The following is a 27,639-nucleotide window of genomic DNA, read 5'->3' on the forward strand; positions in this document are numbered from 1 at the left end:
AACTACAGCTCTGCCAGTTTAAGATTAGGATGATTTATTCCAGATGGTTTACATGAAATTCTGCACGTCATTCCGGGCTGGTGGAAAAACAATCTCTGGTCTCTGGAGAAAGTATAAAGCAGTGCAGCCTGGCACAGGTCCTCCATTCTCCACCTCTTACATTTTAGTCCAAAATTAATTTAAGAGCAGTGAGCATTGTGTAAATGTCAGAGATGAATACATGGTGTGATCAGCTGATGATGACCGTATCCTGACTCATGATGCTTGGGAATTAAAAACACAGTATTCCTTGCAGGGTGAGTGGGATGGGGGCAGGAGAACTTGATCTGTGGATGCTAAATAAGAAAACTTCATACAAAAACAACCATCAAATTCCAAATGGTTCAAGAGTGATGAAGTCCAGGAAGAATCCTCTGAACCTGATACGAATGTACAAGTGGCTTTCATCATTCCATTATCTTTTCCTTTTATTTGCCATAAAGTCCAGATTATAGACAGAATCATGTGGCCCAGAGCCCACAGACTCCCCTCCCATAAAGTGCCCCATGACTGACTCAGCATAAGTCTGTTTTAAAATGTACTATTTACTGTTGGCTCTGTTGACTGAGCATTTGCCTGGTAACAGGCCTCCCTCCTGCATACATTAGAGTGTGGTCTTAAACCACATTCCTCCACGGTCAGGGCTGATGTATGTTTGTTATCTTATACTGAATATTTGCACAGGTTCTATCCACTTCACTGCTAACTTAGGTAACTTACTGCTTATCATTTAAAGTACTATTCAATGTCCATTGTGCTAGAGATTTAGATATAGCTTACTATACTCATACATATCCACATATAAATTATATTGTCCTACACTTGATATACATTTAATTGCACATATCCATTAGTGTAGTATGTTCATAGTACTTCAATAGTACATAGTACTTGTCTCTAACACACCCACCTGTATATCATGTTTATAGTGCATTCAGTAGTGTGTTCACCTGTATACTGTAGATACTGTATATCCTGCACTTGCTTCTTATTGCACTTTTGGTTAAATGCCAAACTGCATTCTGTTGCCTACTTGTGTTACATGTGTAATTACAAAGTAGAATTTAATCTAATCTAATCTGGAACAATTGCATTGCTTTACCGACCATAATATTAATGTAAACACTGTCCAAGAAGTTGATATACTACTAAACAGATTGAAATTGTACTTTTACTTATGAATACGGTGAAAAATGTCCTCAGTCCTCAGTGAGAAATTATAATATCTTTATGTCACAAAATAAAATGCTCAAGTCTACTCAGCTAATCACACCAATACCATGTGGTATAAACCTTCCACAGTTAAATTCACTATAGAATGTTTAGCTTAGTGAAGCATGAAGCTGGTATGTACACGGGGTTAGTGCAGCCGAGCAGAATGTATTCTCTTCAAAATCCCATTCATGCAGCCATTGGATTTTAGGCATTGGGTGATGTCATTGCAATGCAATCCACCACATCCAGATTATCTTTTGAAGCTACAACAGGAAAAAAAGGGGTAGCAGCTGAGTTTCCTCCCTTTCCAGCCACAGCGTGTGCACAAGTTGTCAAGGTCAAGGTTGCTTTAAGTAAGAAGAGATTAATGCTTGTAATTTTCCAATTTGAGAAAAAAATGACATCTGTAATAAGCATTTAGTGAATATGTATGGAGGAAATAGACCGGTTTGTTCCGTCCATTTAATCTCTGTTCTATTCTTGGAAGCGGGGACAATCTGGCATGTTGCTATTAGGACTTGTGGTGGAATTTCCCACAGTGGCAGGATGCACTCACCTCTGAGACAACAGAGAATCAGCCTGATGATGATGATAATGATGATGAGGATGATGATGATTCAAATAAATACCAAGTTGAGTTAAACTTCATAGGTGCTTCAGCACATCAGCAGAGTTAAATCAATATTACTAGATTTATTAGATTTATTGATTACGTCTCCTGTCAAAACAATCACTTACTGTTGGCTAATGTCTCCATCTATTGATGTTTCAAGGTATTCTGAGCTCCTCTCAAATGTCAGTGTGTTTGTCTGCTTGGTTTTAACATGTTGTCTTGAACACATGAATAGGCCATAATTTTTTAACATACACAACATCCGTCACAGGAGGGGTGGAGGCTGAACCAGACATCTGTGTTGTTGTTGCAGTTCCCAAAGGGCACGAGCCTGCTAAAGGTCATGGATCACATAGGGCCCATTACAACAGAACTGTGTGTGCTTATTTTGTCCTGTACATTTAATAAATCATGTGATGCACTAGTAAGGCACAAATATAGTTTGATATTTTTGGCCTTATTGTGAAATTTATCATATGCATGTATCAGAAGATAATTTAGCTGGAGTCTGTGCCCTGCCTCTGCATTGCCTGCCTGCTTAGCTCTCTGTCTTCCCTGCAGAAAGCCTGTCATCACTTTATCTGGACTCAGCTGTTTTCCCCTCTGGCTCCCAGTGTAATGACCTTTCTCTTTCAGCCAGAACAGAGGAGTCACTCCCCGTTTTCCATTGTAGGCTGAAAACTCATCTCATCAAGAGGGATGTCATGTCACCCACTAAGCTTCCCCTCTGCCATATCCTCCTCCCCTGCAAAATAATAATGATAATAATAATTTTTAAATTATCCTGAGCTCTCTCTATATATATTCTTTTTAGGTTTACTCGTTCTCCAGTTAGTGATTAATGTGTTACTGACTGGATGGCACAGCTGTGATGCTATTTGTAATTAAAATCAAGACATTACATTAAAAAATACATATACATTTATTTGGAATTTACTTATTACTTATTTACTTAAACATATAAATTATTTTAGGTCATTAAGTTGTACTACTGTTTGTGTTCTCCGCTTTGTCCTTTAGAGGTCAGTATCGCCTAGCGTGTACATGAAGTCTGCTATTAAATTGTCAGTAGAAGAAGAAAGAGAAGGCGGTGCTGAGTGTTTGAAAGTAGCGCGGGCAGTAACAACGTTTTGTCTCGTTGATGTTGGACTAATACACGGTTAAGGGACTAAAGTTAACGGCGTTAAGTGTAACAAACAGTTTGTTTGAGACTGTCAAGTGTTAGTGCTGTCGGCTGTCAGCTAGAACCGCCGAATGCATCTGTCGTGATATTTGGCACTGGAGGAAACGTGAAAAGGTACCGTTAAAGTCAACGACTTGCTAATAGCTGCAGCTAGCTAAGTAGTTAACATTGAGCCGACTCTAGCTTTTATTCTGCTAATAATGCGTCAGCTGTAGTCAACACAGCTTACTTGGAATTGTTTTCATTCCATTAATCATGTACTATTTAATATAAAGGTGATGTTTGTTAATGTTTTTGCTATGTAGCTTCGCTAATTTTAATGTAGTAGCTAGCTACTTCATCAGCTCTGTACGTGAAGTTATAGTCCAGCTAAAATAGTAGTTTTCCACCATGACAGCAGTTCATTGCGTTGCTCCGTTTTGCAGTCTGAACGAAAAATAGACTGATGTCAGTGACAAATCATTGAGCTGCGCAGACAGTGATTAATAGAGCATGTCGTTGAACACAATGACACCACCCCATTGTGTTATTGTGTATGTGAGAAGGGAACAGTCAAAATCACAAGCAGATAAAATTAACTAGCATATACAGTATATAGGTTTACATATAGTGTACTAAGCTCTTAAAAGTTTGTATCTTAGAGGAGTCATCCAATATTTAAAAATTATTAGGAAAAAGATTGTCACTCATTCAAGAGTTAAAACTGATGAAGCTGCTTTGACAATGTAATTGATTAAAAACGTGCTTCGTCCTTTCAAAATATGTAACACATCATCTGATAATATTAATGGGCTCATTTGATCTACAATTAATATATTACCTTCTTGCTTTTTATCCAGTTATTTATTGGAATCCGCATCATGACACAAGAGGATGTAAAGGTGATCCCTGTGCGGGTTGCCCTGCGATGTCGCCCATTAGTGCCAAAAGAAATCAATGAGGGATGTCAGTGTTGTCTCAATTTTGTGCCTGGGGAGCCGCAGGTTTGTTCTTAGCATTCATTTATATTTAACAAATCTTTTTTGTAATACTTTATACATTGTCCTGTATATTAAAGGTTTTCTCTTGTACCTGCATGGTATAAAATTGCTCCATTGTTGTTTGCTTTCAGGTGATTGTTGGCACAGAGAAGGCATTCACTTATGACTATGTATTCGATCCCACTGCTGAACAAGAGGAAGTGTTCAATACGGCTGTATCCCCTTTACTCTCTGGACTCTTCAAAGGTATTCATATCTGTTGATTAGTTATGGAAAAGTTTGTCTGGTTTAATCCCCTTCTGAGATGAATTCTGTGCAAATCAAGTTCTGTGGAAAATCCCTTCCATTTGTTGCATGAGATAGATCATCAGTAAAGTCTAATTAAATTTGCTCAGCCATGAAAGCATTTCTCCTCTTTTATTTGCCTGCTTGCTAATATTATTATTTTTTTTTTTGTAGGCTACCATGCCACAGTTCTTGCATATGGACAGACAGGATCAGGAAAGACCTTCTCCATGGGAGGAACATATACATCAGCTCAGGAGAATGACTCCTCAGTTGGAGTTATTCCCAGAGTTATCAGAACAATCTTTGAAGAAAGGGAGAAAAGGACAAACTGTGAATTCCATTTGGCAGTATCTTACCTGGAGGTCAGTGAACAAATGTTGTTTACACTGTAGTTCTGATTTTTGTGCTTGGCCTCCAGAGGTTATTTTCTTATTGCACAACATTTTTCCTTGTAATTGTAGATCTATAATGAAGATATATTGGACTTATTGTGTTCATCCAAAGATAAAACTGCCATCAGTATTCGGGAAGACCCTAAAGAGGGTATTAAGGTGAGTGACCCCCATTTCTGCATCTTTAAATGCTTATTCTAAGTAAACCTAAGTAAATTCCTTTCCTCTACAGATTGTGGGGTTAACTGAGAAGCAGGTGTTTTCTTCCCACGAGATGGTGGGATGCCTTGAGCTTGGAAACTCTGCTCGCACTGTAGGTTCCACAGCGATGAACGCTGCATCTTCACGTTCCCATGCTATTTTCACCATCACTTTGGAGCAACGCAGAGGGACAGACAAGTCAGTTTGGCTATCTTTTCTTTGATAATGGCATCTTCCTCACATACACATGCACATGTATGACATATATGACAGTGCAGGTTTTTCATAACCCTTTTCAGGGTTTTGTTTCCTCCAAAATTTGATTTCAACAGTGTTGCCTTGGGCTATATTTATTTCATCAGATTGGCATTTTCAGAAAATGGATTTGAAATAAGTTGTCTGTTATCATAACCATGTAACAGATTAAAGGAAGGAGCCTTACAATGTCGTAGCGCACAACATAACCTCGTTTAACGTGTATGTGACAATCTCTGGTCTGTGGCACACAAAGAAACAATTTCAAAACAAATAAAATATTTGTCCCATCTTCTATTTTAGAGCAGATTCAGTTGTTTCAAAGTTGCACCTTGTGGATCTGGCTGGTTCAGAGAGACAAAAGAAAACCAAAGCAGAGGGTGATCGCTTAAAGGAAGGTATGTCATGTCTCTTGGTGGCTCTTTCTATTCAAAGTGTGTCTCTAATAATAGCTGTTGTGATACTCCTTATTTTGTTCTGCAGGCATCAGCATCAATCGTGGTCTCTTGGCTTTGGGTAATGTTATCAGTGCTTTGGGAGATGAAAGCAAGAAGAACACCTTTGTTCCTTATAGAGATTCGAAGCTCACCCGCCTGCTGCAAGGTAGGTTTGATTTAGATGTTCTAAAGTTACAAAGTGGTCATTAGGTTGGTCATTCTGAACACCGTGAGACTAAGGACATCTTATCATGGAGTATATACAGCATGCATCCTGAAAGGTTTTTCATGCATGTGTCAGTCTTCAGTGATGATGTGCGTTGTTGCTTTATCCTGAATGTGCATATATCATATACTGGTAATTTTTTTGTTTAGTATAGAAACAGCATGACTGCTGAATGTACATCAGACCATATGGATGTTCGAAGCTGAAATTATGCAACATGATAAATACCAGGTGAATAATTCTCCCTGTTACATGTTTTGTGTATGCCCTCAGATTCTTTGGGGGGCAATAGCCACACTTTGATGATTTCTTGCATCAGCCCTGCAGACTCGAACATGGAGGAAACCATCAATACTCTCCGATACGCAGACAGAGCTCGCAAAATCAAAAACAAACCTATAGTTAACGTAGACCCCAGAGCTGCAGAAATGAACCGTTTGAAACAACAGGTACACAAACATTGTGATGAGCTTTGTTGTCATATCAAAATCCCCCTTTTTTTACAGTTTACTTGGAGATTTTTTGTTTGTATGTACAGAAACACATGACATGTGTTTTTATTCCTGTTCTTGTAGGTCCAAGAGTTGCAGGTGATGCTGCTTCATGCACGTGGTGGAGTAGCACCAGTGCTCTCTGGGTAAGGCAGGACATTTCACACCACAACCGATTTCTATCAGGATGTCACAGAAGTGCAGTTAGTTACTCAGCTCCTCTGTTACAGGCCAGAGTCAGCAGAGAAAGTGACTAAGCTGTTGGAAAAGAACCGTTCTCTGCAGGACGAGAACAGTAAGCTGAGCAAAGAGCTGAGTGAGGCAGCTGGACAGACAGCCCTCATGTTTGAGAAGATCATTATGGTGAGCTGACTTTCATTTGCAGGTGTTTTTTTTCACTGTACACATTATTATGCTTTTTTACGCATTGCAATGATGTTCACACTGTGTTTATTTTATAGACAGAACAAGCAAATGAGAAACTACAAAGCAAACTGGAACAACTTCAGCACCATGCAGCGTACGTTTGCAAAAACAGTAAACCAGTGGGTCCTTAGACCTCAAACATGAGGAGGACATGTAGAGCACAGAAAAAATGTTCTTGTTAAAGACTGCGTTTAGGGGCCCAAGTCAGTTTTCAGATTTCAGATGTTTATTAAAATTTAATGCAACGCTCATTTTCCCCACAGGTGCACAGTCAATCTTCAGAAACTGTTGGAGACACTGGATGACCAGGAGTTGAAGGAGAATGTTGAAGTGATAAAGAACCTGCAGGAACTCATCTTAGAGCTCAAGGTACTCAAATACATTATAACAACACAAATGTGTGGCATTTCAGAAATTTGATGTGTGTTTGGATGTTAGAGTTACACTAAATTATTTCATGCACTTTGAGATCACATTGAAATATTTATCAGTTTCTGTTGCAGCTGTTCATATTCAGTGTTAATTTGATACAGACTTTGTTGGTTTTCTCTTTTGTGTTTGTAGAATGAGAGTGCAGGCATCGCTGCCTCCATTGATGCTATGGCTGCAGGAGAGGATGCACCTGAGGAGTTTGGGAATAACAGTAAAAATTCATCCGATGAATCACCAGCAGTATGTTGTCCCGTCTGTTCTCTTATGCAAACCTTATGTAGTTCTTTTAAAAGGTGGTGTTGCATGTTTTCAGTCTAACAGTACATTATTTTCTTTTTACCTCCCTTCTACCATATTTGTAACAGGATGCCACTACCCTAAAAGACACTCCAGAGGCATTTACAACACAGCATGCACTACGGCAAGCCCAGCTCTCCAAGGAACTGATTGAGCTCAACAAAGTGTTAAGTCTGAAGGAAGCCTTTGTAAAGAAAATGTGTGAAAATGACAGCCAGCTGGAGCCGATGCAGTCAGAGCACAAGGTACGAGAACTTCAACTCAGTTTTTTTTAAATCAATTATATTCCAGTCCATTTTCACCACTAAATTGTTTTGCCTGTGTGGTGTTCATAATTGCATAAATGTAATAATTAAATTGAGGGTTTTCTGTATCTTACAGAAAAATGTGCAAAGTCTACAGTCTTCAGTGGAATCTCTGCAGAAGGAGAAAGAGGAGCTTGTTATGGCACTTCAGTCTGCAAAGAAAGACACTAACCAGGCAAAGTATGGACATTTTCTCCATCTGGTTTGGTTGTGACTGTAATGGTCTTCATGCAAATATACAACGTTCAGTCTTCATGGGAAATATTCTCATGAGACACCTTCATTCTGACATGCATCACCTTCGTCTAGGCTCAGTGAGCAGCGTAGGAAGAGACTGCAGGAGCTTGAGGGTCATCTGTCAGACATGAAGAGGAAGCTGCTGGAGCAGTCCAAACTACTGAAACTCAAAGAATCCTCTGTGCAGAAAGTTAGCAAGCTCATGCAGGAGATACAGGTAAGAAGTGGCATTCTTAACTGGGTTTCTAATATGGTGTATATGTGAATATTCAGTGTGTGTTAGTAACACTGTTTTCACAGGCTATGAAGACACAGCGCACACAGCTAATGAGGCAGATGAGAGAGGACTCTGAGAAATTCAGACACTGGAAGAGCAAGAAGGACAGGGAGGTACTGCAGCTAAAAGAGAAGGTATGTGGGAAGTTCATGACATGTTGCACGGAACTAGTCAGTTATGCCTCAAAATCTCCTCATCTCTAACATTTTTCATGTTTTTTTGCAGGATCGTAAACGACAGTATGAGCTTCTTAAACTTGAGAGGGACTTCCAGAAACAAGCAAATGTCCTGCGGCGTAAAACTGAAGAGGTGAAGCCCCTTGGTCTAAACATTCTGCTGCATTTCTTTAAACGTGGTGTTATTTCATGGAGTCGATGCTTCACTTTTGGTTAGTTGACAGAATTGCCTTTTTTCTTACAGGCTGCTGCTGCAAACAAGAGGTTGAAAGATGCACTGCAGAAGAGAAGTGAGGTAGCAGAGAAGCGCAAAGACTCTCAGAACAGAGGCATAGAGGGAGCAGCTGCAAGAATTAAGGTAGAAAAACCTTTACTGCACAGATTTACAGTATATTATTTTGTAAAGATGATTCCTATCATTGACCATGCATTCTTGTTGTCAGACATGGCTTCTTAATGAAGTTGAAGTGTCAGTTAGCACAGAGGAGGCCCGGCGCCATCTCAATGATCTGCTGGAGGACAGAAAGGTCTTGGCTCAGGAGATCAACCACCTCAAACAGCAGATAGAGGCGGGGGAGAGGGCAGCTCCCAAAATCAGGGTGAGCTGAGATGGATCTACTGCTAGGCATTAGGAAAATAGTGCATAAGTGGGACATCCATATACCAGCAGACTATCGATTTTAAGTCCTTATTAATGTTGTTCTATGCAGCGTCGGACACTGATCATCTCTGAGCTGGAGAGCCAGGGGGCGATGGAAACACCCCTGACCAAACAGGTGGAGAACCTTGAGACAGAAATTGGCCTCAGGTGAGACAACAAACCCCCCTCAGTCTTAAACCACCTTACTCTTTCTAATTGAAGAATTGATATTAAGACAAAAAGATATCCATTAGTATCCATGCACCCAGAAAAGTTGAGATCTACAGAGTCATTTGTATCTTAAAAGGAATGCCCAGATAGCCGACCTTCAGCAGAAAGTGCTTGTCGCAGACGGCGAGGGTCGTTTAAAGCAACGCATGGACAGCATCACAAGCATAGTTGATGCCAAGTGTGCCCTCAGGGTCCTGATGTCTGAGGTCAGCAGAAGCTATTATTATACGTTAGATTTCTGAAACTAATTTGTAGCATGATTTCATTGTATTTCCAAAACCAATTCTTCTTTATCAGCTGGTGTCTGCTAAAACGGCCAGTGCCAAACTGGAGAGTGAAGTCAAACAGGAGAGAGGAAATGCTCAAGACTTAAGGAAGCTGTTGGCTGATGAGAGAAATGTGATGTCAACCATGGATATGGAGCACCAGCAGCAGCTGGTAGAGCTGGAGCAGAGGCATCAAGAGAAGGTGCTACATATGTACACATGTGCATTTCACATGCATATTCGTCAACTTTGATCTGTATGAGTAACTTAATCCTTTTCTGCAGGTCATTTACCTCCTTAACCAGCTACAGAACAAACCCATTTCTGGAAGGTCAGATGAAACACAACAGAAAGATCAGGAGAGTTCAAAGGAGAAAGAGCTTCTCCAACGCCTTAAAGTTCAGGTTTGCCTCCACTGATGTTAGAGCTGAGTGTTTGATCATCATTTCAGTTTATTTGCCACTAGTTTAGTTCAAACCACGCAGATTTTCTAAGAGGTACTTGTAACAAATTATAGGAAGAAGAGCTTGAAAAACTACGAGCATTAAATGAACAGAACCAGACACTGGTGGAGCAGAATGATCAGTACAGACAGGTAAGTGTTCAACTTTATTTATTTTGTGTGTATTTGTCGTCATTTATTGTTGAAGTTGAATCATATATGGTGATATATGTGATCCGTCCAAACCCAATCATGTCTTTCATTCATTTTTAGAAACTGTCGTTGCTCCAGCTGGCCAGTTCAAAGAAAGTCCTTATGCCTGTGACCAACAATGAGACCAGCTTTGATAACTCTTTTGAGTACGTTCCTCCAAAAGTAAGTATTTACAGATATTCCACCATTCTGATTTTCAAATGGTTGCTTAGCTGTTGAGCTTATCTCCCTGTAGTTGCTGCAAATAATTCTGTATGGTTAATGTTGAACCAAGAACGTTTGATCCAAAGCCCAAGGGGGTTACCGTAGTTGTCTTTTTCTTGTGTTTTCAAAAGCCTAAAACAAAACGCTTCACAACGGCAAAAGCACCACAGACTATGGCCATCAACATTGAGGAACTGATGTCTAACAGTGAGGATGAGGACGAGGAGGAGGAGGACGAATGGCGTCCAGAGAAACCTGGACGCAGAAACTCAAAACTCAAGAAAACAACTGGGGTTAGACGTACTCAAAGCTTATAAACCCTGACTGTCCACAGTGCTTCCTGAAACATCACAAGGGGTGAAAAGATCACTGACATGTATCGTCTCTCTTTCTTTAGTGTGCTTGCAAAGGTCGGTGGCGCTGCAGCAACAAACAGTGCAGTTGCCGCAAAGGAAAGATGGCATGCGGTGAGAACTGCCTGTGTGATCATGAAAAATGTCGCAACATGGACAACCAGGCAGCTGCTGAGGTATAAATTATTTTGAGATTTTAAAATAATTTACACAGAATTACTAGGATAATTATAAAGATGGTTATTTTTCAAATATGTGTCGCATTCTGTTTACAGAGCAAGCGTTAAATTTGTTCAAAGTAACAGATATTTTTTTAGATTTTCACACAAACGTAAAAATGGCCAGGATTGGTATTGTTAGCCCCCATGATTTAGCCAAGTCTGGAATTGAAGTATATAAAGACGGTCATTAAAGTCCTGCACAGGAATGGACTTTAATTCATGAAGTAAACTGCTATAAAATGCATTTTTATAGCTGTCTATTGTAGTATTTGTGCCTGTTACCCAAGAAGTGTCTTAATTTCACTGACAAAAATATTTTGATTTAGTTCATTTGGAATCTTTGTTTTTCATACAGGACGCAAGTCAGTCAGACAATGTTTCCCAAGGGTCTGAGTCTCTTCAGGACCCCACATCTGTCAGCATTGACAACACCACCTTCTTCAAGCCACCATCTTGCACACCAACAAAGAAGGCATGTATCTGTCACTTTATTTATAACAGTGAAGTGACGATTGAATGTAAGCGAGAGGAGCAAGCAGTAGTGTACTAAACTGTTCTGTTCTAGGTGCTTAAAGAAATCGGAGACATGGGACACCCCACTGCAGAACTAAAGCTGGTCAGGAAGCCCGTCTTGGCAGACGAGGAGGAAGAAGAGGAGGAAGACAACAGTGAGGACAGAACAACAGTCAGCTTCCTTAAGAAGAAGAAACGAATCCTGACGAGTTTTCAGAACAGCTTCTTCTCTGGCTGCACTCCAGTCAGAGAAGAATCATAGTCAGAGCATGGTGGAGATTTTTACATTAGGTGTTTGTCTGTGTTCAGTCTTTTTATATGTGACTAAAGGTTTGCGTACTGTAACTTGAAAGTAGCTCTTGATTTAAACACTTTTTATAGGCTATCAAAAGGACGGTGAATAGTGTTGAATCATTTATGAGATGAAGTCTGTACATAGCTTTTAGTTTTATGTGCCATATCATATTTCCTTAAATAACAAGACTAAATTTACTTCAATTATATGACATACACACAATATAAGGGCAACCTTTAGGATTTTCATTGTGCTTTTAGTATCAGAACTGAATAAAGTCTTAGTTAAATCTTGATTTGTAAAGAACAACAGATTGTTTCTCTCTTTTTTGTCTTGATGAGGTCACTGTTTAGACATTATTTAAAGGTGGAAAGTATTTCCAACCATCTGTTACAGTGTTTAGATTAGCTGAATACAGCCTGAGCATCAGTTTCTGTTTCTAGAAACTCAACACAACATGATCAGCACCTGTCATATGTTGCACATTGTTATAAGTGTCAGATGAATAAAATAGTTAATGTTAACATAGCTGCTTATTTATGCTTATGTTTTTTCAGCCATTAAGATGACAGAGTAGTAACACACAAAATCCTGCAGACACACGTGATGTAGAGGTTCACATCAAACACCAGAATGAGTAATACCTCCTGCTGCCAGGTGGTTGAGTGTTTCAGGAACAATATGTCTGCTGGGATTTTTACCACCAGCAGTCCCTCACTTACTCAGAATGGTCCAGAAAACAAAATGCATTTCTCCATGAGTACCTTCTAATTCCTCTTCAATATTCTCTATTTAAATCCTCAAGAATGCGCAAGTTATTAGAAATTGCATACTTTACCTACTCATGCTGTAAAATCTTAATTTCATGAACCGACATGGTGGCTCCTGCAGGCTGTCTGCAGACACGAAGCTGCAGGCTGGTAGCAGCTGCAATTTTTAGGAGTTAGGGAGCTACTTTGCAACAATTAAGAGGTCTCACAGGGTGTTGACATTTCTCAGTACCCAGTGTGTGTGTGTGTGTAGGTTTGAAACAAAAGCTCTTCACCTGGTGGCATATGAAGTCACTGCCAATTCTTCCCCGTGAACTCCCCAAACATTCTCACCTGATGCTGCTCTGCACACTGGATTATTTTATTTGGCTACAATGGCTGCTTCCCAGGCCAAACAAAATGCAAGACAAAGCAGTATTGTGTTTGACTGAGAAATCTGTTTATTTAAATTCTTTTCCTTTTTTTTTTACATAAAAGACATTCTGACTTGAACAAAAATATTGAAGGAGAGGAATAAATATAAACAGTTGTATGAGACAGGAGAGGAAACAGGCACGTCTAGTTTAAAATGAGAGATTTCATCAGGCCTCTGGGAAATCAGTTATATGAAGGTTCCTTCCATGAATACAGAAAATGTTCTTTTATATCTAGATAACAGCATCAGATTTCAGGCAGTGGGGTAAAAAGGAGATGAAAGGTGGCTTCCATTTGATGGAATTCAGACAGGAGACAAAGCTTTTGCAGAAATTAAGAAATGCAGAGTGGATGTGTTGTGAAAGCAAAATCCCATCAGATTTGAACAAGACAGGTTCTAATATCTTAAAAGATGTTACTGCTCAGGTTATCCTAGGCCTAGACCTGAGGCCTTTTGCTGTGCATCCTGGTTACCAGTAGAGGTCACCACTAAATGCAAGAACACATATTAAACTGTAAATGTTACCTAAAGTGGATTTTTGCCTCTGTATGTGAGCTTGTATATTGTCACAGCTCTGGTTTGACTGATATGTCTTCCTTAAGAGTCCAAAGAATTCACTGAGAGTCTTGGATAATATAATTAAATTGCCTTTAATGTGACTGGACCCAGATTTAAAAAAGCAAAGCTGAAAGAAGTGAAAACTCCAGCCTCACAGGGGCTCATTTGCATTTAAAGATTAGAGAAGTCTTCTAAGACTCTGATTGAAATCATTTTCACACAGATAACTGGATCTGATGTTGTCAGACTGAAAATCAAAGTCTTTTTATTACACTTTCTTTATGCACTTTTAAACATGCCGGGGGTGGTGGTGAGGGGGGGGGGGGGTGTTTGTTAGTGGCTTAAATTATGCCTCACAACCAGCGGTGTACTAAATCACATAGGTGCAACAAAGTGCAACTTCAAATCTGATATTTCATTAATAAATCACTACTATAGGATTTTTATGACATGTAAATGGCTGTGTCAGTGTTTGTGCTGAAAGATTATCATCGTGAAGTGGACCTGCAGAGGCTGTAGCTGACAGAACTCAACACAATCAGTGCCATGCTGAGCTGGCAATGTTTAATACAAGAGGGAGAGGCCCTCGATCCTCGATCCTTTAATCTAAATATTCCAAGTAATTGTTTATGGCTGAATAATAAATACATAAAAACATCACTGTGTGGCTGTGATTCGATCAGACTTGATCCAACAATCCTCCAGCTGTCTTAGATTGAATTCAAATGTTGCTAAATAGTGATTGGAGTGCTGAAGTGGATGACATCACCTTTTTTAAAAAAAGCTCCGCCCTCTTCAAACAAACAGGAAGAGGTGAAAAAAGCAATGTGGCAAAAACCCATTACATAGAGGATATTTCCAGCAAGTTTAAACACAGTTCTGTCACGACATGTAAATCTGAAGAGACAGTGGGTGAACTGAAGTATCACACATTGTGTCAAAAGGCTAAGAGTCATCAGATATCTGACAGGTTTGAACATCGTCACATGGTCGTGCACGTGATGATGATGTTCAAACCATCACGTTTGCTGCAGCCACGTCTTCGACATCTTGCAGCTTATTCTTCAGACCTCAGCTTCCCAGTTGTTCAGCACGACTCGATCAAAGAGTAAAATGAGAAAATATCACAAAAAACTGTCAGTAACAGACTTGACCTCAGAAAATGAAGCTATCCGACGAGCCTTAAACTACCCTGACGGAGTCAATCATTTCTGAAATGAGCTCAGATTTGAGGATTGCATGTGACCTTGTGGGCGAGATCATTTTATGATGCTATCTGATCTAAATTGCAGCTGAAATGATAATGACCTGCAGGAGGATCAAGAAACAGCTTTATCTGTGGGGCCAGATTAATGCTGTGCACATATTCTTTCTCTTTGAGACGCTGGACTCTGCACTGAGGCGTACCAATCCCTTGAACTTCAGAGATAAGATAGCCCAAGTGTATGCAGAAAAAAGAGGTGTAAAATCATTCATATTTTACCACAATTTAGATTCTTTTTATGGTGGGGAAACACAGGAAATCAGTGGATCAGCTGCTTTATCAGTTTATGTATGACATTTGTCCTCATTATACTATTTATTTGTAAGTATACATGATGAGAGACCTGAGCAGCAATCGCCTCTTCACTACCACTGATTTGTGTCACATGTTTTTTATAGTCACTCTAAAGTTAAAGAATTTTTTATTTGTTTATTATTTTTACTTCACATTTCCCTCCTCCCACTGTTTACCACTATGGTTATTAATTATAACACTATTAATAATTTTTTTTTGCAACCTTTAACACATTCATTCAATCTTTAAAACTGTTCTGTCGCTCAATCTTGCTCCGTGACCACCCTCCACACTTTTCCTCATGTGCTATTGCTTCATAGCTCCTATCTGCTTATTTCACTAAGTGTACAACAAGTGTATGAATGTGTGAGAAATGTTAGTGCAAGTGAAGCATGCTGTGTTTCTTCTCTCGTCTGAGTTTCTGTTTCAGGAGAAGCACACTTCTCTGAGGGTGTAATGGTTTTTCTTTCTGTCGGCCATGTTAGGCATTCAGTACATATTTCGCACAGGGGACAATAGAGATGTGCTTGACGCCTGGCCCTACCCTCCATGTCAGTCAGTGTGGAATCAGGATGTTGGACTGAGGGGCAGGGCGCTCAGGCCTGTTAAATATTGACTGCGAGTGTAATAATTAACCCCAACTCCTGATCTCTTAAACTGGCTGCTCTGCCTCGCTGCCATTGCTTTCGCTGTCAGTCCAACTTCACGGAAGAGAGAAACGGCAGCTCTTTAAGTCTGACCGTGTGTGTCACTGCATCTTCTCCGGCCTGTCTACTGCTGATGCTGCTGCTGCTGCTCTGAAGTGTGTCTCCTGTCCGTGCTGGTCAGGGGGCCCCTGGGGGCTCCGACCCTGTGTCACGACACCCTGCTGCTCCCAAACCTTTGGCCTCGCCTGTGAAATCCACCGTGTTCAACATACAGGTGAGGACTAGTTACTTTATTTTAAAGACATTTACCTTCCATGCTCTGAAGAACACAACTACATCTTATTTGTGTATTGTGTTTATATTTTGAGTGTAACTATGAATGGTAATATTTTTGGATTAAAACAGTTTGATTGGTTAATTTAACACCATACAAATTAACCATGTATAACATCAGATCATCTGATCATGTACTTGATTTATGTTTCTGATTATTTCTGCTTGAATGTTTTAATACAAGGCAAAGTCTACAGAGATGTTACCCTGCCAAGTCAACATGGCTGGCTGAAAAAAAACTTACTACAGGACGTTGGTTAGAATCAAGTAGTTATCTACTATGAAGCCAGTCTTTTAGCAATAATGAAGCCTAATGGCAGTGTAAGCAGGAAACACAGGGCCCTCAGGTACACAGGTCAGACACACCCATACGCTCACACATTGAAAGGCGCCCTCCTCATGTTGACAGCTACCATAAAATCTGTGTTATCTACACATGCCTTGGCCCTTTGGCCGTGCTGTTGGAGGAGAATGAGCAATGATGGCGTTTACTTCAGGCTATAAAAACTGGGAGGAGGAAATTGCCGGGTCAAAGTCGCCTGCGACAGGAGACTCCTCACGTACTAAAGCGGTTACCTCCAAGTCCAGATACTGAGTTGACTCACTGTGCTTCTTCTCTTCTCTTACTCCCTCTCTCTTTCTCTTTTGCCTCATCGCCATTCAGCCCAGAGGAAACTGGAAGTGTGAACCCATCAAAGGTTTGTTTATGTGGAGCTGCTGTTTAAAACTGAAGGAAATGACAGGTGATAGCTGGATGTAACAGCAACTCCATGTGGAAGTTGTATCTGTTCCAGTGGAGGTGTTGTTACCTGCAGAGAGCCACCGACCACGCCGTTGATTTCTTCTTTTATTCCTGTTTGACTGATGTGACCTGATCTTCTGTGGTGAAGTAAGAGTGACGGGACACAAGGTGATGACCTATGAATTGACAGCCAATGATTTCAAACATCTGCCTGTCAGTTCTGTAGGCCACTGCCGCGTTGGTCCCTCTAAACATATACACACAAAGAGCTTCGGATTGATAGAGCTGATGCATTGATGTGAATGTTTATGACCTTTGTGCTATAAAACTTGTATCTTTTTCTCTAAATAAAGTCTAAATGTGTTGCTCTGTGCGTCTGTTAGTTATGGAAATCTGTACACCTACATAAACACACAACACAGAGGACATCAATAAAGGAATAATAATATTACCTGAGTGTCCTCATGTTATACAGATGCACAGCTGTCCTCAGCAACTATGAATGAAACTTATAGAGACATGTTTATGTCCATGTACACATGGACTTGGTTATAAAAACACTTAAAGCACATTGTTGTGTACACAAATTAATTAAAGCGACCTTAGAACAACAAGAAGGGTACACAATCAAGCAATAAAACCCAGAAAGCACACACACAGTATTAGCAGAAAATAAATTAATAGCAATTAATTAATTAACTTTTCAAAACCGGTCCAAAGGGAGCAGAAAAAACATGTACATGTTCACAATAGAGTTTATCATTTACACTATGAGATTAGCAATAACTACAAAAACAGTAACACTTACACGTCTATATGCAGCAGTTCACATCTTTATTTATGCCAAGGTAACGGATTTAAAGAGTTAATGGGAATGTTTTTATTCATAGCATTTACTTAGACGCCCTCTGGTTATTTCCTGTCATGCAAAGCAAGCATCCCTGACCTAAGAGGTCTGCGGGGGTCAGAGGCGGTCCGTGTATTCTGCCCTGTATACATTAAATAGTTACATGTGTTATGTGCTGTGCTCTCTATTAAAATCCATCCTTACACAAACAAGTGTAATATTTACAATATCATTAATCACCACTGACTGTCTTCCATTAATCATTGACCATTAAAAAATGTTACATTGGCCTGTTATTGGGGATTAATAAACAACATGTTATTAATTCTAAGCAAGACATTGGCTGCCATCAACATGCTGCTTCAATTCAAACCAGGAAAGCGCCACCTAGCGGTTAATAAGATGAATGCAGTTTTAAAATATTGTAAGCTTCTTATGGTTCACTTGACTGGATGAGGTGCAAACAGTATAAAAAATACAAAGAAAAAGAGGCCTTCCCCTTCAGTATAATGGTGGGTGGCAACCGACGTTAAGGTGCATTACTGCCACCTACTGTGCTGGAGTGTGGACTTGACAGAAAAAAACACACCTTCATTTTTTTTATTAGACCTGTTTTTGTTAGATATACCATCAGATATTTCCAGGGTTTACCAGTTTTCCTGAGATCCTTGTGACACTTTCTCCTTTCTGCTGCATACATTGATATTAACAGAATACATGATGGACAGACTTCTCTTCATGGCAATTCTCACACAAACCAGACCTATGTGTATGTATCTATCACAGACCACATCAGTGCAATATACACCTTTCATAGTAAACACATATACTAGCTCCCTGATCACATCCAGTCAGGCGTGTCGTAACATTCAGGCCTTTTTAAACTTAGTGCACACTGTTACTATGTTCACTGACCTGACCCTCTTACCCTTACAAACTGCATGTCCACACCTTTGGCCTTTCCAGTTCCTGACTCATCCTCTAATCTACTTCCACCTTAAAAACCTACAGCACTCCTGACTTTTTTCTGATCTAAAAAGATGAATTCTTCTTCTTATTTTCTTCCTATTAGACTACCATGGGATATTTCCATGAGATCTAATGTGGGATCACTGGCCTGCTCACCATCACTTTCATTGATTCTCATGTTTCCTTCACTCTTCCTGCCACTACGTGTCACACATCCATTTATATAAAATGTTATTTACAGACATCGATATACCTCAGAATGTACAAACACTGCCTTGTAGTGGACGAGCTGACGACTAGTCCTGCTTTTTCTTTTTTTTGTACATGTCTTTATTGACATGTTGCAGCAGCACACTGTATGTAAAGCCCAGCACTTCCCGTGGAGGACAGAAGGCGGTAAAACGTTTTTCCGGTTTGCAGTAGGAAGGCAGCAGCATGGCATCCGACAGCAGCATGGCTAACGTTAACGGAGGGGGGACCGCGTCCCTGAACGGGGAGCCGGTCGTGAAGCGACCCAGAGAGAGCGTTTCACAGGACTCTTCGCTCCGCATCCCGAAGGAGCCCCAGAACAAAGTGACCGTTGTGCTCGGAGCGCAGTGGGGCGACGAGGGCAAGGGGAAAGTTGTGGACTTGCTGGCAATGGATGCGGATATTGTATGCAGGTGCCAGGTACTTAAATACACGGTCCACTTGACGTTGTACGTTTTAAATGGCTCTGTTCTCACTGCGTCATTGTTTATTACAACAGTAAATGTGTAGTTTATTAGGACTGGGTAACGTTTGAGTTCCGTTAAATATTCATGACCTGGTTACGACGTCAACAACCTTGTCTGACCTCCCGGATGTAGAAGTGCTAAACTGATGCTAGCAGCCGCTGCTAACTTGTTTCCCTCGTTTGTTTGACTTTTGTCTTTGTAGCAGTGTGAGTGCGTGTGTGCAGAATTGATCGAATGACCTCCACATACTGATAAGGGTGTTCGGCTAGTGTTATATAAGGCGCTATCCCGCCGCCGACACCCAGCTGTTCCTCTTTGCTTTGAGAGTTAGCTAAAAATGGCTTGTTTGATGTGGTCGCCAGCTGTAAACACTGTTCATGCAGGAGCTCAGATCAGCCCTGGATGGACTCTGCGGTGTTTTACAGGTGTGGACAGTGTCCTACAGCCGGTTGACTGTGGTGTTGTTTTTGCAGGGAGGCAACAATGCAGGTCACACGGTGGTTGTGGACTCAGTGGAGTACGACTTCCATTTACTGCCCAGTGGGGTCCTCAATAAGAAGGCTGTCTCCTTCATTGGTATGACTCAAACTTTATTGTCAAAAACCTGATGGTGGCGGTAAGAAACTCTATGTGTATGGCCATAATCATACCGCAGAGAGCCTTATCTTGTGTGCCATGTTGAAGGAGTGACCCTGTTGTCTAGTATTTAGGTTAAACTCAACAGTGGAGTCAATACAGTTCAACAGCACCACAAACATAGTTATAGTGACGTGTTCCTAACTGTGCAACAAAAACTATATTGTCCACATATCCCACTGTTATAATATTCCCCTGATACTGTGTTTCACATCTAACTCTTGTTTATTTTCCATGTCCTACTTGTGTAGCTATATTTACCAGCTCTGTAAAAACAGGAAATGAGGGGGGAAAGAGGAAATTCAAAAGTGTTATCTCAAAAAGGGGGAAACGTGATTTTGTCACACACGTTGAGCTTGTTTTTTTATTAATGCAGAAGTGGCTTCTTATATGATTCATCTTACGTTATTATTAGGAAACGGAGTGGTAATACATCTGCCGGGTTTGTTTGAAGAGGCTGAAAAGAACCTGCGTAAAGGCAAAGGTGAAGTGTCACTTTACATTATATCACGTTGTTATATAACGGGAAAACTTCTTAACACAAGTTAAGAATGTTTGTTGTTTTTCATGCAGGGTTACAGGGATGGGAGGAGAGATTAAAGATTTCTGACCGTGCCCACATTGGTGAGTTGGCATTTCCTCACTGAGGTTTTTGACATCAAACGATCCTGTTATTGACTGCCCCCTATTTCCATCTCTAGTGTTCAACTTCCATCAAGCTGTGGATGGAATCCAGGAGCAGCAGCGGCAGCAGCAAGAAGGGAAAAAGTAAATCAGCTCTAATATAATACTAGAACTGTGAACTCTTATGTGTAATAAGGCAGTGTTTAAGATTTGTTTATTAATTCTGTTTTTTTTATTGTTGTGTTTTTGTTTTTGCTCCAGTTTGGGAACAACAAAGAAAGGGATCGGCCCTGCCTACTCCTCCAAAGCTGCCCGGAATGGACTTCGAGTCTGTGACCTGGTCTCAGACTTTAAAGTTTTTGAGGACAAGTAAGCATGATTAGTATTTTTAATGCTCAGGATCTTTGACCATTTGCTTCAGTCACCACCACTTCTCCTACCAGCAGGTGGCTGTGTTATTCCACTTCAAACTGAAGACTAGAAGTGCTGTATTACAGTTTTAAAGCTGGAGAAATTAATCCCAGCATTGATCACGGCGTTACAGCGGCTTAATGCGCACATTAAACACCGGGAGACGGGATGTATTATTGCAGACAGTCATCCACACGTTCACAGAATTAAATTCGCACAGACCACTGCTATACAATCAGCTATACTAACCTTTTATCTATTAACCTCGACTGTGCACACAATTTGCAATACAATTGTATTGTCAACCTTTTGTGTGTGACGTGCGCTGCAGTGGGAGGGTCGTATTAGGGGTTCTGCACACACGCTTCTCGGGGAGTGTGATTACTCCGTGCCGAAACTGACATTTTTCCTGTTCTTGCACCCCGGGGAGTGAGAAGAAAGTTCTTTGTTCTTGTGGAGTATGGATCCAGCTTAAGTCTGTCTGCCCCGTGCATCATATTGTGAAGTTAAAGCGGATTATTATATACAGATGGGATGCAAAATAAAAACGCATGTAAACAAACCCTTAAACTTTGTCTCACTGGTTTTTTGGCAGATTTCGCATGCTGGCGGAACATTTCCTGACTATGTACCCAAACCTTAACGTTGACATCGACAGTGAGCTGGAGCAGCTGAAGGTGAGGGGACTGTGAGCAGTTTCACTGAGGGCTTGGACTTGGTTGACTCGCAGTTAAGCATATATACATTTATTCAGTTGTTTCAGATTTGGGTGTGTTTCACAGCACACACTCATTGATTCTATAAGGTGGCTTTACAGCTGCTATAAAGATTCCTATGTCCTGTTTACGTGTGGATGTAACTCAGGAAGTAGAGCGTGTGTTTCTGCTCTTAGTTTTAAATGCATCAATGTACACCTATTATTACTTGTAAATTTCATCCACTGAATTTGTCTGTTTTTTAGGGATATGCTGAGAGACTGCGCCCTCTTGTGACTGACGGGGTGTACTTTATGCACAAAGCTCTCACTGGACCAAGTAAGAAAATCCTGGTGGAGGGAGCCAACGCTGCTCTCCTGGATATTGACTTTGGTGAGGAACGAGGGCACAATGAGATTGATTAAGAAGGTGATGGGTGCTTTTACTTCTCCAGGATAACGGATGACTTTCTGTTTAGGGACCTATCCTTTCGTGACGTCTTCCAACTGCACCGTGGGAGGGGTGTGCACCGGGCTTGGTGTCCCTCCATCTTACGTCGGCAGAGTTTATGGCGTTGTCAAAGCATACACCACCCGGGTGGGCGTTGGTGCCTTCCCAACAGAGCAGGATAATGTGAGTACAGAGTGACAGACATGGTGCCAATTAAAGATACATGTTGTGTCCTTATCAGATTTATCTTAATGATCCACAAAAACATGTTTCATTGATGATATAATTAAAAGTATTTTCAGTAACGTCCCATGTTGATGTCAGTGTAATGGAACACACACTCAGCTACCACTAAACCTTCTCACTGTAACTCCTGTGGCTGCAGTGACATAATCGGTTATTCAGGTCCTGTGGTCTGATGCAGTCTTGAGGTTAAAGAGGCAGACTTGTGGTGAGACCTGGGTCAGTTCAGATCTCTAGCATTGCTGGGAAAAACCTTTGTGGGAATGCAACTGATGTACACAATAAAATACAGAGCAGATTGACAGCAGGAGTGTGCACTGGACCGCTCCTACATGTAGTGTGAAAGTAAAGCAGTGTATTACTGGACAAGTGTACTGTATAAATACATACATATAAAACAGTGCATTCTTTGTCGTGCAGGAGATCGGCGATCTGTTACAATCCAGAGGGAGAGAGTTTGGTGTGACGACAGGCAGGAGGAGGCGCTGTGGCTGGTTGGACCTGATTTTAGTCAGATATGCCCACATGGTCAACGGCTTCTCTGCGTAAGACACTTCACTAACCAACGTAACACATAGAAGAAAGATTCATCACACTTTTTTGTATTATCATCCAACCTGAGTAACAAAATTCTTTTGCAGAATTGCTCTGACAAAACTGGATATTTTGGACACGCTGTCTGAGATCAAAGTGGGTGTGGCCTATAAGTGTGAGGACAAACTGCTACCAAGTTTCCCAGGTAGGGCTTCTCTACTGTTTTCTATATCTGCAGGGAAAAAAACAAGTGTTAAATCAAAGGAGACACTGGTCTGAAATAAGACCAGTTGTTGATTATGAAGGCTGAAAATGGTAAACTGTAGTCGACCATAAATGGATAAAATACACATTTGAAATGCTGGAACAAATGTGTATGAACATCTGGTTAGATAAGTACACTGCTCAAAAAACACCTAATAGATCTCAATGAATGAAATATTCCAGTTGAAAATCTAACATAAAAATGATTAATATTAATCAAAATTATTAACCCATGGAGGTCTGGATTTGGAAGCATACTCAAAATAAAAGTGGAAAATCACATTACAGGCTGATCCAACTTGAGTGGAAATTCCTCAAGACAAGTCAGTATGAGGCTCAGTATTGTGTGTGGCCTCCACGTGCCTGTATGACCTCCCTACAACGCCTGGGCATGTTCCTGATGAGGCGGTGGATGTTGTCCTGAGGGATCTCCTCCCAGACCTGGATTAAAGCATCAGTAAACCCCTGGACAGTCTGTGGTGCAGCATGGTGTTGGTGGATGGAACGAGACATGATGTCCCAGAGGTGCCCGATTGGATTCAGGTCTGGGGAACGGGCAGGCCAGTCCATAGCATCAATGCCTTCATCATGCAGAACTGCTGACACGCTTCAGCCACATGATGCCTAGCATTGTCATGGATCAGAAGGAACCCAGGGCCCACTGCACCAGCATATGGTCTCACAATGGGTCAAAGGATCTCATCCTGGTACCTCTGGATAGCACATAAGCTAGCAAAGAAAATGCCTCCCCACACCATTACTGACTCACCACCGGTCATGCTGGAGGATGTTGCAGGCAGCAGAACGTTCTCCATGGCGTCTCCAGACTTTGTCATGTCTGTCACATGTGCTCAGTGTGAACCTGCTCTCATCAGTAAAGAGCACAGGGTGCCAATGGTGAATCTGCCAATCTTGGTGTTTTTTGTCAAATGCCAATCGCCCTGCACGGTGTTGGACTGTAAGCAGAAGCCCCACTTGTGGATGTCAGGCCCTCATACCACCCTCATGGAGTCTGTTTCTGACAGTTTGAGCAGAAACATGCATATTAGTGGCCTGCTGCAGGTCATGTTGCAGGGCTCTGTCAGTGCTCCTCCTGCTCCTCCTTGCACAAAGGAGGTGGTAGCGGTCCTGCTGCTGGGTTGTTGCCCCCCTACACCCTCCTCCACATCTCCTGGTGTACTGGCCTGTCTCCTGGTATCTCCTCCATGCTCTGGACACTGTGCTGACAGACACAGCAAACCTTCTTGCCACAGCTCTCATTGATGTGCCATCCTGGATGAGCTGCACTACCTGAGCCACTTGTGTGGGTTGTAGGCACCGCCTCATGCTACCTCTAGGGCTGAGAGCACTGACAAAATGCAAAAGTGATCAAACATCAGGCAGAAAGGATGAGAGCAGAAAAAAATGGTCTGTGGTGAGCACCTGCAGAACCTCTCCTTTATAGGGCTTGTCTTGATCACTGCCTCTCATTTCCACCTGTTGTCAGTCCCATTTGCACAAGAGCAGCTGGAACTGATTCACAATCAGTGTTGATCCTAACTGGACAGGCTGATTTCACAGAAGAGTGACTGACTTGGAGTTACATTGTGTTCTTTAAGTGTTCCCTCTATTTTATCTATTTTTTTTAGCAGTGTAGTTGACGGTTATATTGCAAATAGGTTATTGAAATTATGTTTTACACTATGAAAAGTCATTACCTAGTGTATGTTAAGATGGTGTATTTATCCACATTAGTAGGTAAATGTACATACATGTGTTTTAAGATAAAGGTGCTATATACAAGAGCATTTCATGTCAGTCATTATTTTACATGTGTCAGCTTGTCTTTCTGAGCAGGAAGTGCAACATCTTGGCTTTATTTTGAACAGCAGATTTGAAGGCACACTTATCTCCTTTATCTCTGTTTACAGTGCCAAATGAAGCAAATTGAATTGTTAGGCTAATGCACCAGTTGGGGATAAAACAGTTTGATTCACGTCTCAGCCTAATATGACACTGCAGCAAACTGCATGTTTTCTCTGATTCTCTTCAGTGTGCTGGGTTTTTTTCTGACACAGCTCTTTTCTCTGAGTGCATTAAGCATGTGCTACAGTCTTACAGCAACAATTCAGCAATAAAACTGCTACTGATTGCAAATGATAACAAAAACTCTGAGTCTTTCTCTTAGTCTGATCGATCGCTTCTTTTGCAGCAAACATGGACGTGTTGACACAAGTGTCCGTGGAGTATGAGACCTTGCCCGGCTGGTGCTGCAGCACTGAGGCAGCTCGGAGCTTTGAGGAGCTGCCTCCACAGGCACAGAATTACATTCGGTTCATTGAGGACTTCCTGCAAGTGCCAGGTTTGTAAAGAGATACTTTTACATTAATGGAGAAACCAGAGCCAAACCGCTGCCGGCTTTGCCAAACCTGCCAGTCACTTTTTGTGTCTTCTCATTGCAGTGAAGTGGGTGGGAGTCGGCAAGTCCAGAGAGAGCATGGTCAGACTGTTTTGATAAGGCTGCCACCTCCACATCTGCAGTCCTCTCAGCCACTCAGAATCAGGTTATTAAAGGGTTAGCAGGACTCTAAAGGAAGAAACGTCACCAGCAAGGCTGCTTGTGAAACCTTTAGTTGCTGCTTGTGCATCACATTTACAGCAATTCCTCTAATTTAAGCATTCCACATCTTTTGTATATTTATTAGGGAAATAATTTTAAAACCTGCTGCAAATTGGTCAATGATTCCTAATTTCATTCTACTGTTTATTTTTTTAGCACCTGGAACTAAAAGGACCTGAATTGACATCTGTTCACTTTGCAGTTATTTTTTACATGTACTTGAAGAGTCACTGATGAACAGATGTAGAAGGCTTCAGATTAAATAATAGGTCACAATTTGACGGCTTCAAGCTTTGTAATGAGATAAAAGCCATAATGTGATGTGAGCTTTTCTAGACTGAATCATTTTAACCACAAAAAAATCTTGCTGTTTGTAACATTTATGACGATTGTTGTAATGAACATAGTGTGTTAAAAAGAATCCTTAAGAAGGAGTCGTCAACACTAAGCACCATGCGTAGATACAGTTTTCACATGCACACAGACAAAAGTTATTAGAAAAAAAAATGTGTCAATGTAAAGAAAAGGGTGGACAGTAATGTACAGAAAGATCCTCATCTTGCCAATAATGTAAAGGACTCTTACTCAGCTTGCTATTATCAATAAAAGAAACCTTTAATGTTTGATTTTGCCTGAGAGGTGTTCTCTCTTTCACACTGAAGGACTCACCAGTGTAAAAATCTACACACCTCACTGTAATGGTTTTCTCTCAATCCTTCTTACTTTACATTCTCCTTAGTTATGTCGACTTCCTCTCACAGTTTAAAAGCTTTTCAGCATTAGATTAAAGTGTAAAGTGGATTTCTTGACCAATCGATCTGAGGTGTAACGGTCTACTATGTCTTCCCAGATATTCAGTGTCTTTCTAATGTGTTAAAGGCCCTTAACAGCCAACACAGGTGTTTTCAGCTAGTCTGGCTCCTGTCACCTCTAAGGTCGATGATGGATATATGCCGATGCACATTATTTCTTTTGAATACAGAAAAATGATCAACTGTAGTATAAACAGCCCAACAGGATGTCGGTTGAAATTGGTGAACATGGTAATCATACCTACTATGCTAGCACATTAGCATGCAGCCATGAGTAAACGACAAATGTTAGCAAACTGTCGTTAACCTTTAATAGTCTTAAGATCACGCCGTCTAAGTGAATCACATGGCTCAAAACACCTTGTTGCTAAAAAGACTTATCGCAGCTACAGCAAGATTAAGATTAAAAAAAAGGTAAAAACCATAACCACCATTTTGATATCAAAGACTTTATTTTTGTCTTCTCAATTAAAAAAAAATGTCTCTGATCTTTATTTTCTTGCTGCACATTTAAAGTGCATCTTCCCTTAAATGGCCAAAGTTGCAGACGTTTGCTAACCAGTCAATTTCCAGTCCACCAAGTCCCTGCATCATCAAAAATGGCATAAAGTGAGCTTACACTAGAAAGCCCATACAAGAAGGCTTAATTGAAAATAAAGTGCTCATAATAGCTCCTCCTCACGTTTCTCTCTCCCTCCCACTTTTTTTATTTACTACCACCTTCCTTTACTTTCAATTGTGAGTACAGTCATCATCAGTTCAATCAATTTGAGCATCTCGTTCCATTGTTGATTCACAAACGTTTGTTTATTATTAGATCTTCTAGCACTTGTCTAGCATCTTCTTGTCTACTAGACGGATTGAATTCATTTTTCTTCTTATTACTATAATTAAAAGGACACTGGGGATTGTAATCAGTGATCAGCAAGAAGTAAGTGGTCGCACATTTGCAATTTCTTTGCATGAAT

The 27,639-nt window shown here is 40.8% G+C and overlaps 2 protein-coding genes across 4 annotated transcripts; both read left to right on the top strand.

The window, feature by feature from the left end:
• Positions 1-2,976: 2,976 nt before the first annotated feature.
• kif4 (kinesin family member 4) lies at positions 2,977-12,154 on the top strand. Of its 2 annotated transcripts, XM_028421302.1 has the most exons (31): positions 2,977-3,164; positions 3,890-4,033; positions 4,162-4,276; positions 4,490-4,680; positions 4,780-4,869; positions 4,943-5,109; positions 5,470-5,564; positions 5,650-5,769; positions 6,103-6,278; positions 6,405-6,466; positions 6,551-6,683; positions 6,782-6,840; positions 7,010-7,115; positions 7,311-7,418; positions 7,544-7,720; positions 7,857-7,960; positions 8,090-8,234; positions 8,318-8,428; positions 8,520-8,603; positions 8,715-8,828; positions 8,914-9,069; positions 9,181-9,278; positions 9,418-9,547; positions 9,639-9,809; positions 9,892-10,011; positions 10,125-10,202; positions 10,323-10,424; positions 10,598-10,759; positions 10,864-10,995; positions 11,396-11,512; positions 11,606-12,154. In XM_028421302.1, the coding sequence occupies exons 2-31, from the start codon at positions 3,911-3,913 to the stop codon at positions 11,813-11,815; spliced, it is 3,756 nt and encodes a 1,251-aa protein (XP_028277103.1). In that variant the 5' UTR covers positions 2,977-3,164; positions 3,890-3,910; the 3' UTR covers positions 11,816-12,154. The 2 variants fall into 2 exon arrangements, with proteins under 2 accessions (XP_028277103.1, XP_028277104.1); XM_028421303.1 differs by lacking the exons at positions 2,977-3,164; positions 3,890-4,033; positions 4,162-4,276; positions 4,490-4,680; positions 4,780-4,869 and having other exon boundaries at positions 4,950-5,109; positions 5,475-5,564.
• Positions 12,155-19,044: 6,890 nt separating this feature from the next.
• Positions 19,045-26,485, top strand: adssl (adenylosuccinate synthase, like). 2 transcript variants are annotated; one of them, XM_028422231.1, is made up of 14 exons: positions 19,045-19,356; positions 19,877-19,979; positions 20,455-20,523; positions 20,613-20,663; positions 20,741-20,807; positions 20,925-21,032; positions 21,670-21,751; positions 22,036-22,162; positions 22,248-22,402; positions 22,883-23,007; positions 23,104-23,201; positions 25,452-25,601; positions 25,702-25,803; positions 26,016-26,485. In XM_028422231.1, exons 1-13 carry the CDS (start codon positions 19,123-19,125, stop codon positions 25,752-25,754), a joined length of 1,422 nt encoding a protein of 473 aa, XP_028278032.1. In that variant the 5' UTR covers positions 19,045-19,122; the 3' UTR covers positions 25,755-25,803; positions 26,016-26,485. The 2 variants fall into 2 exon arrangements, with proteins under 2 accessions (XP_028278032.1, XP_028278031.1); XM_028422230.1 differs by having other exon boundaries at positions 19,046-19,356; positions 25,702-26,485.
• The last annotated feature ends 1,154 nt before the right edge of the window (positions 26,486-27,639 follow it).

Source organism: Parambassis ranga, chromosome 14, assembly GCF_900634625.1.
Source record: "Parambassis ranga chromosome 14, fParRan2.1, whole genome shotgun sequence".
NCBI classification, from domain to species: domain Eukaryota; kingdom Metazoa; phylum Chordata; class Actinopteri; family Ambassidae; genus Parambassis; species Parambassis ranga.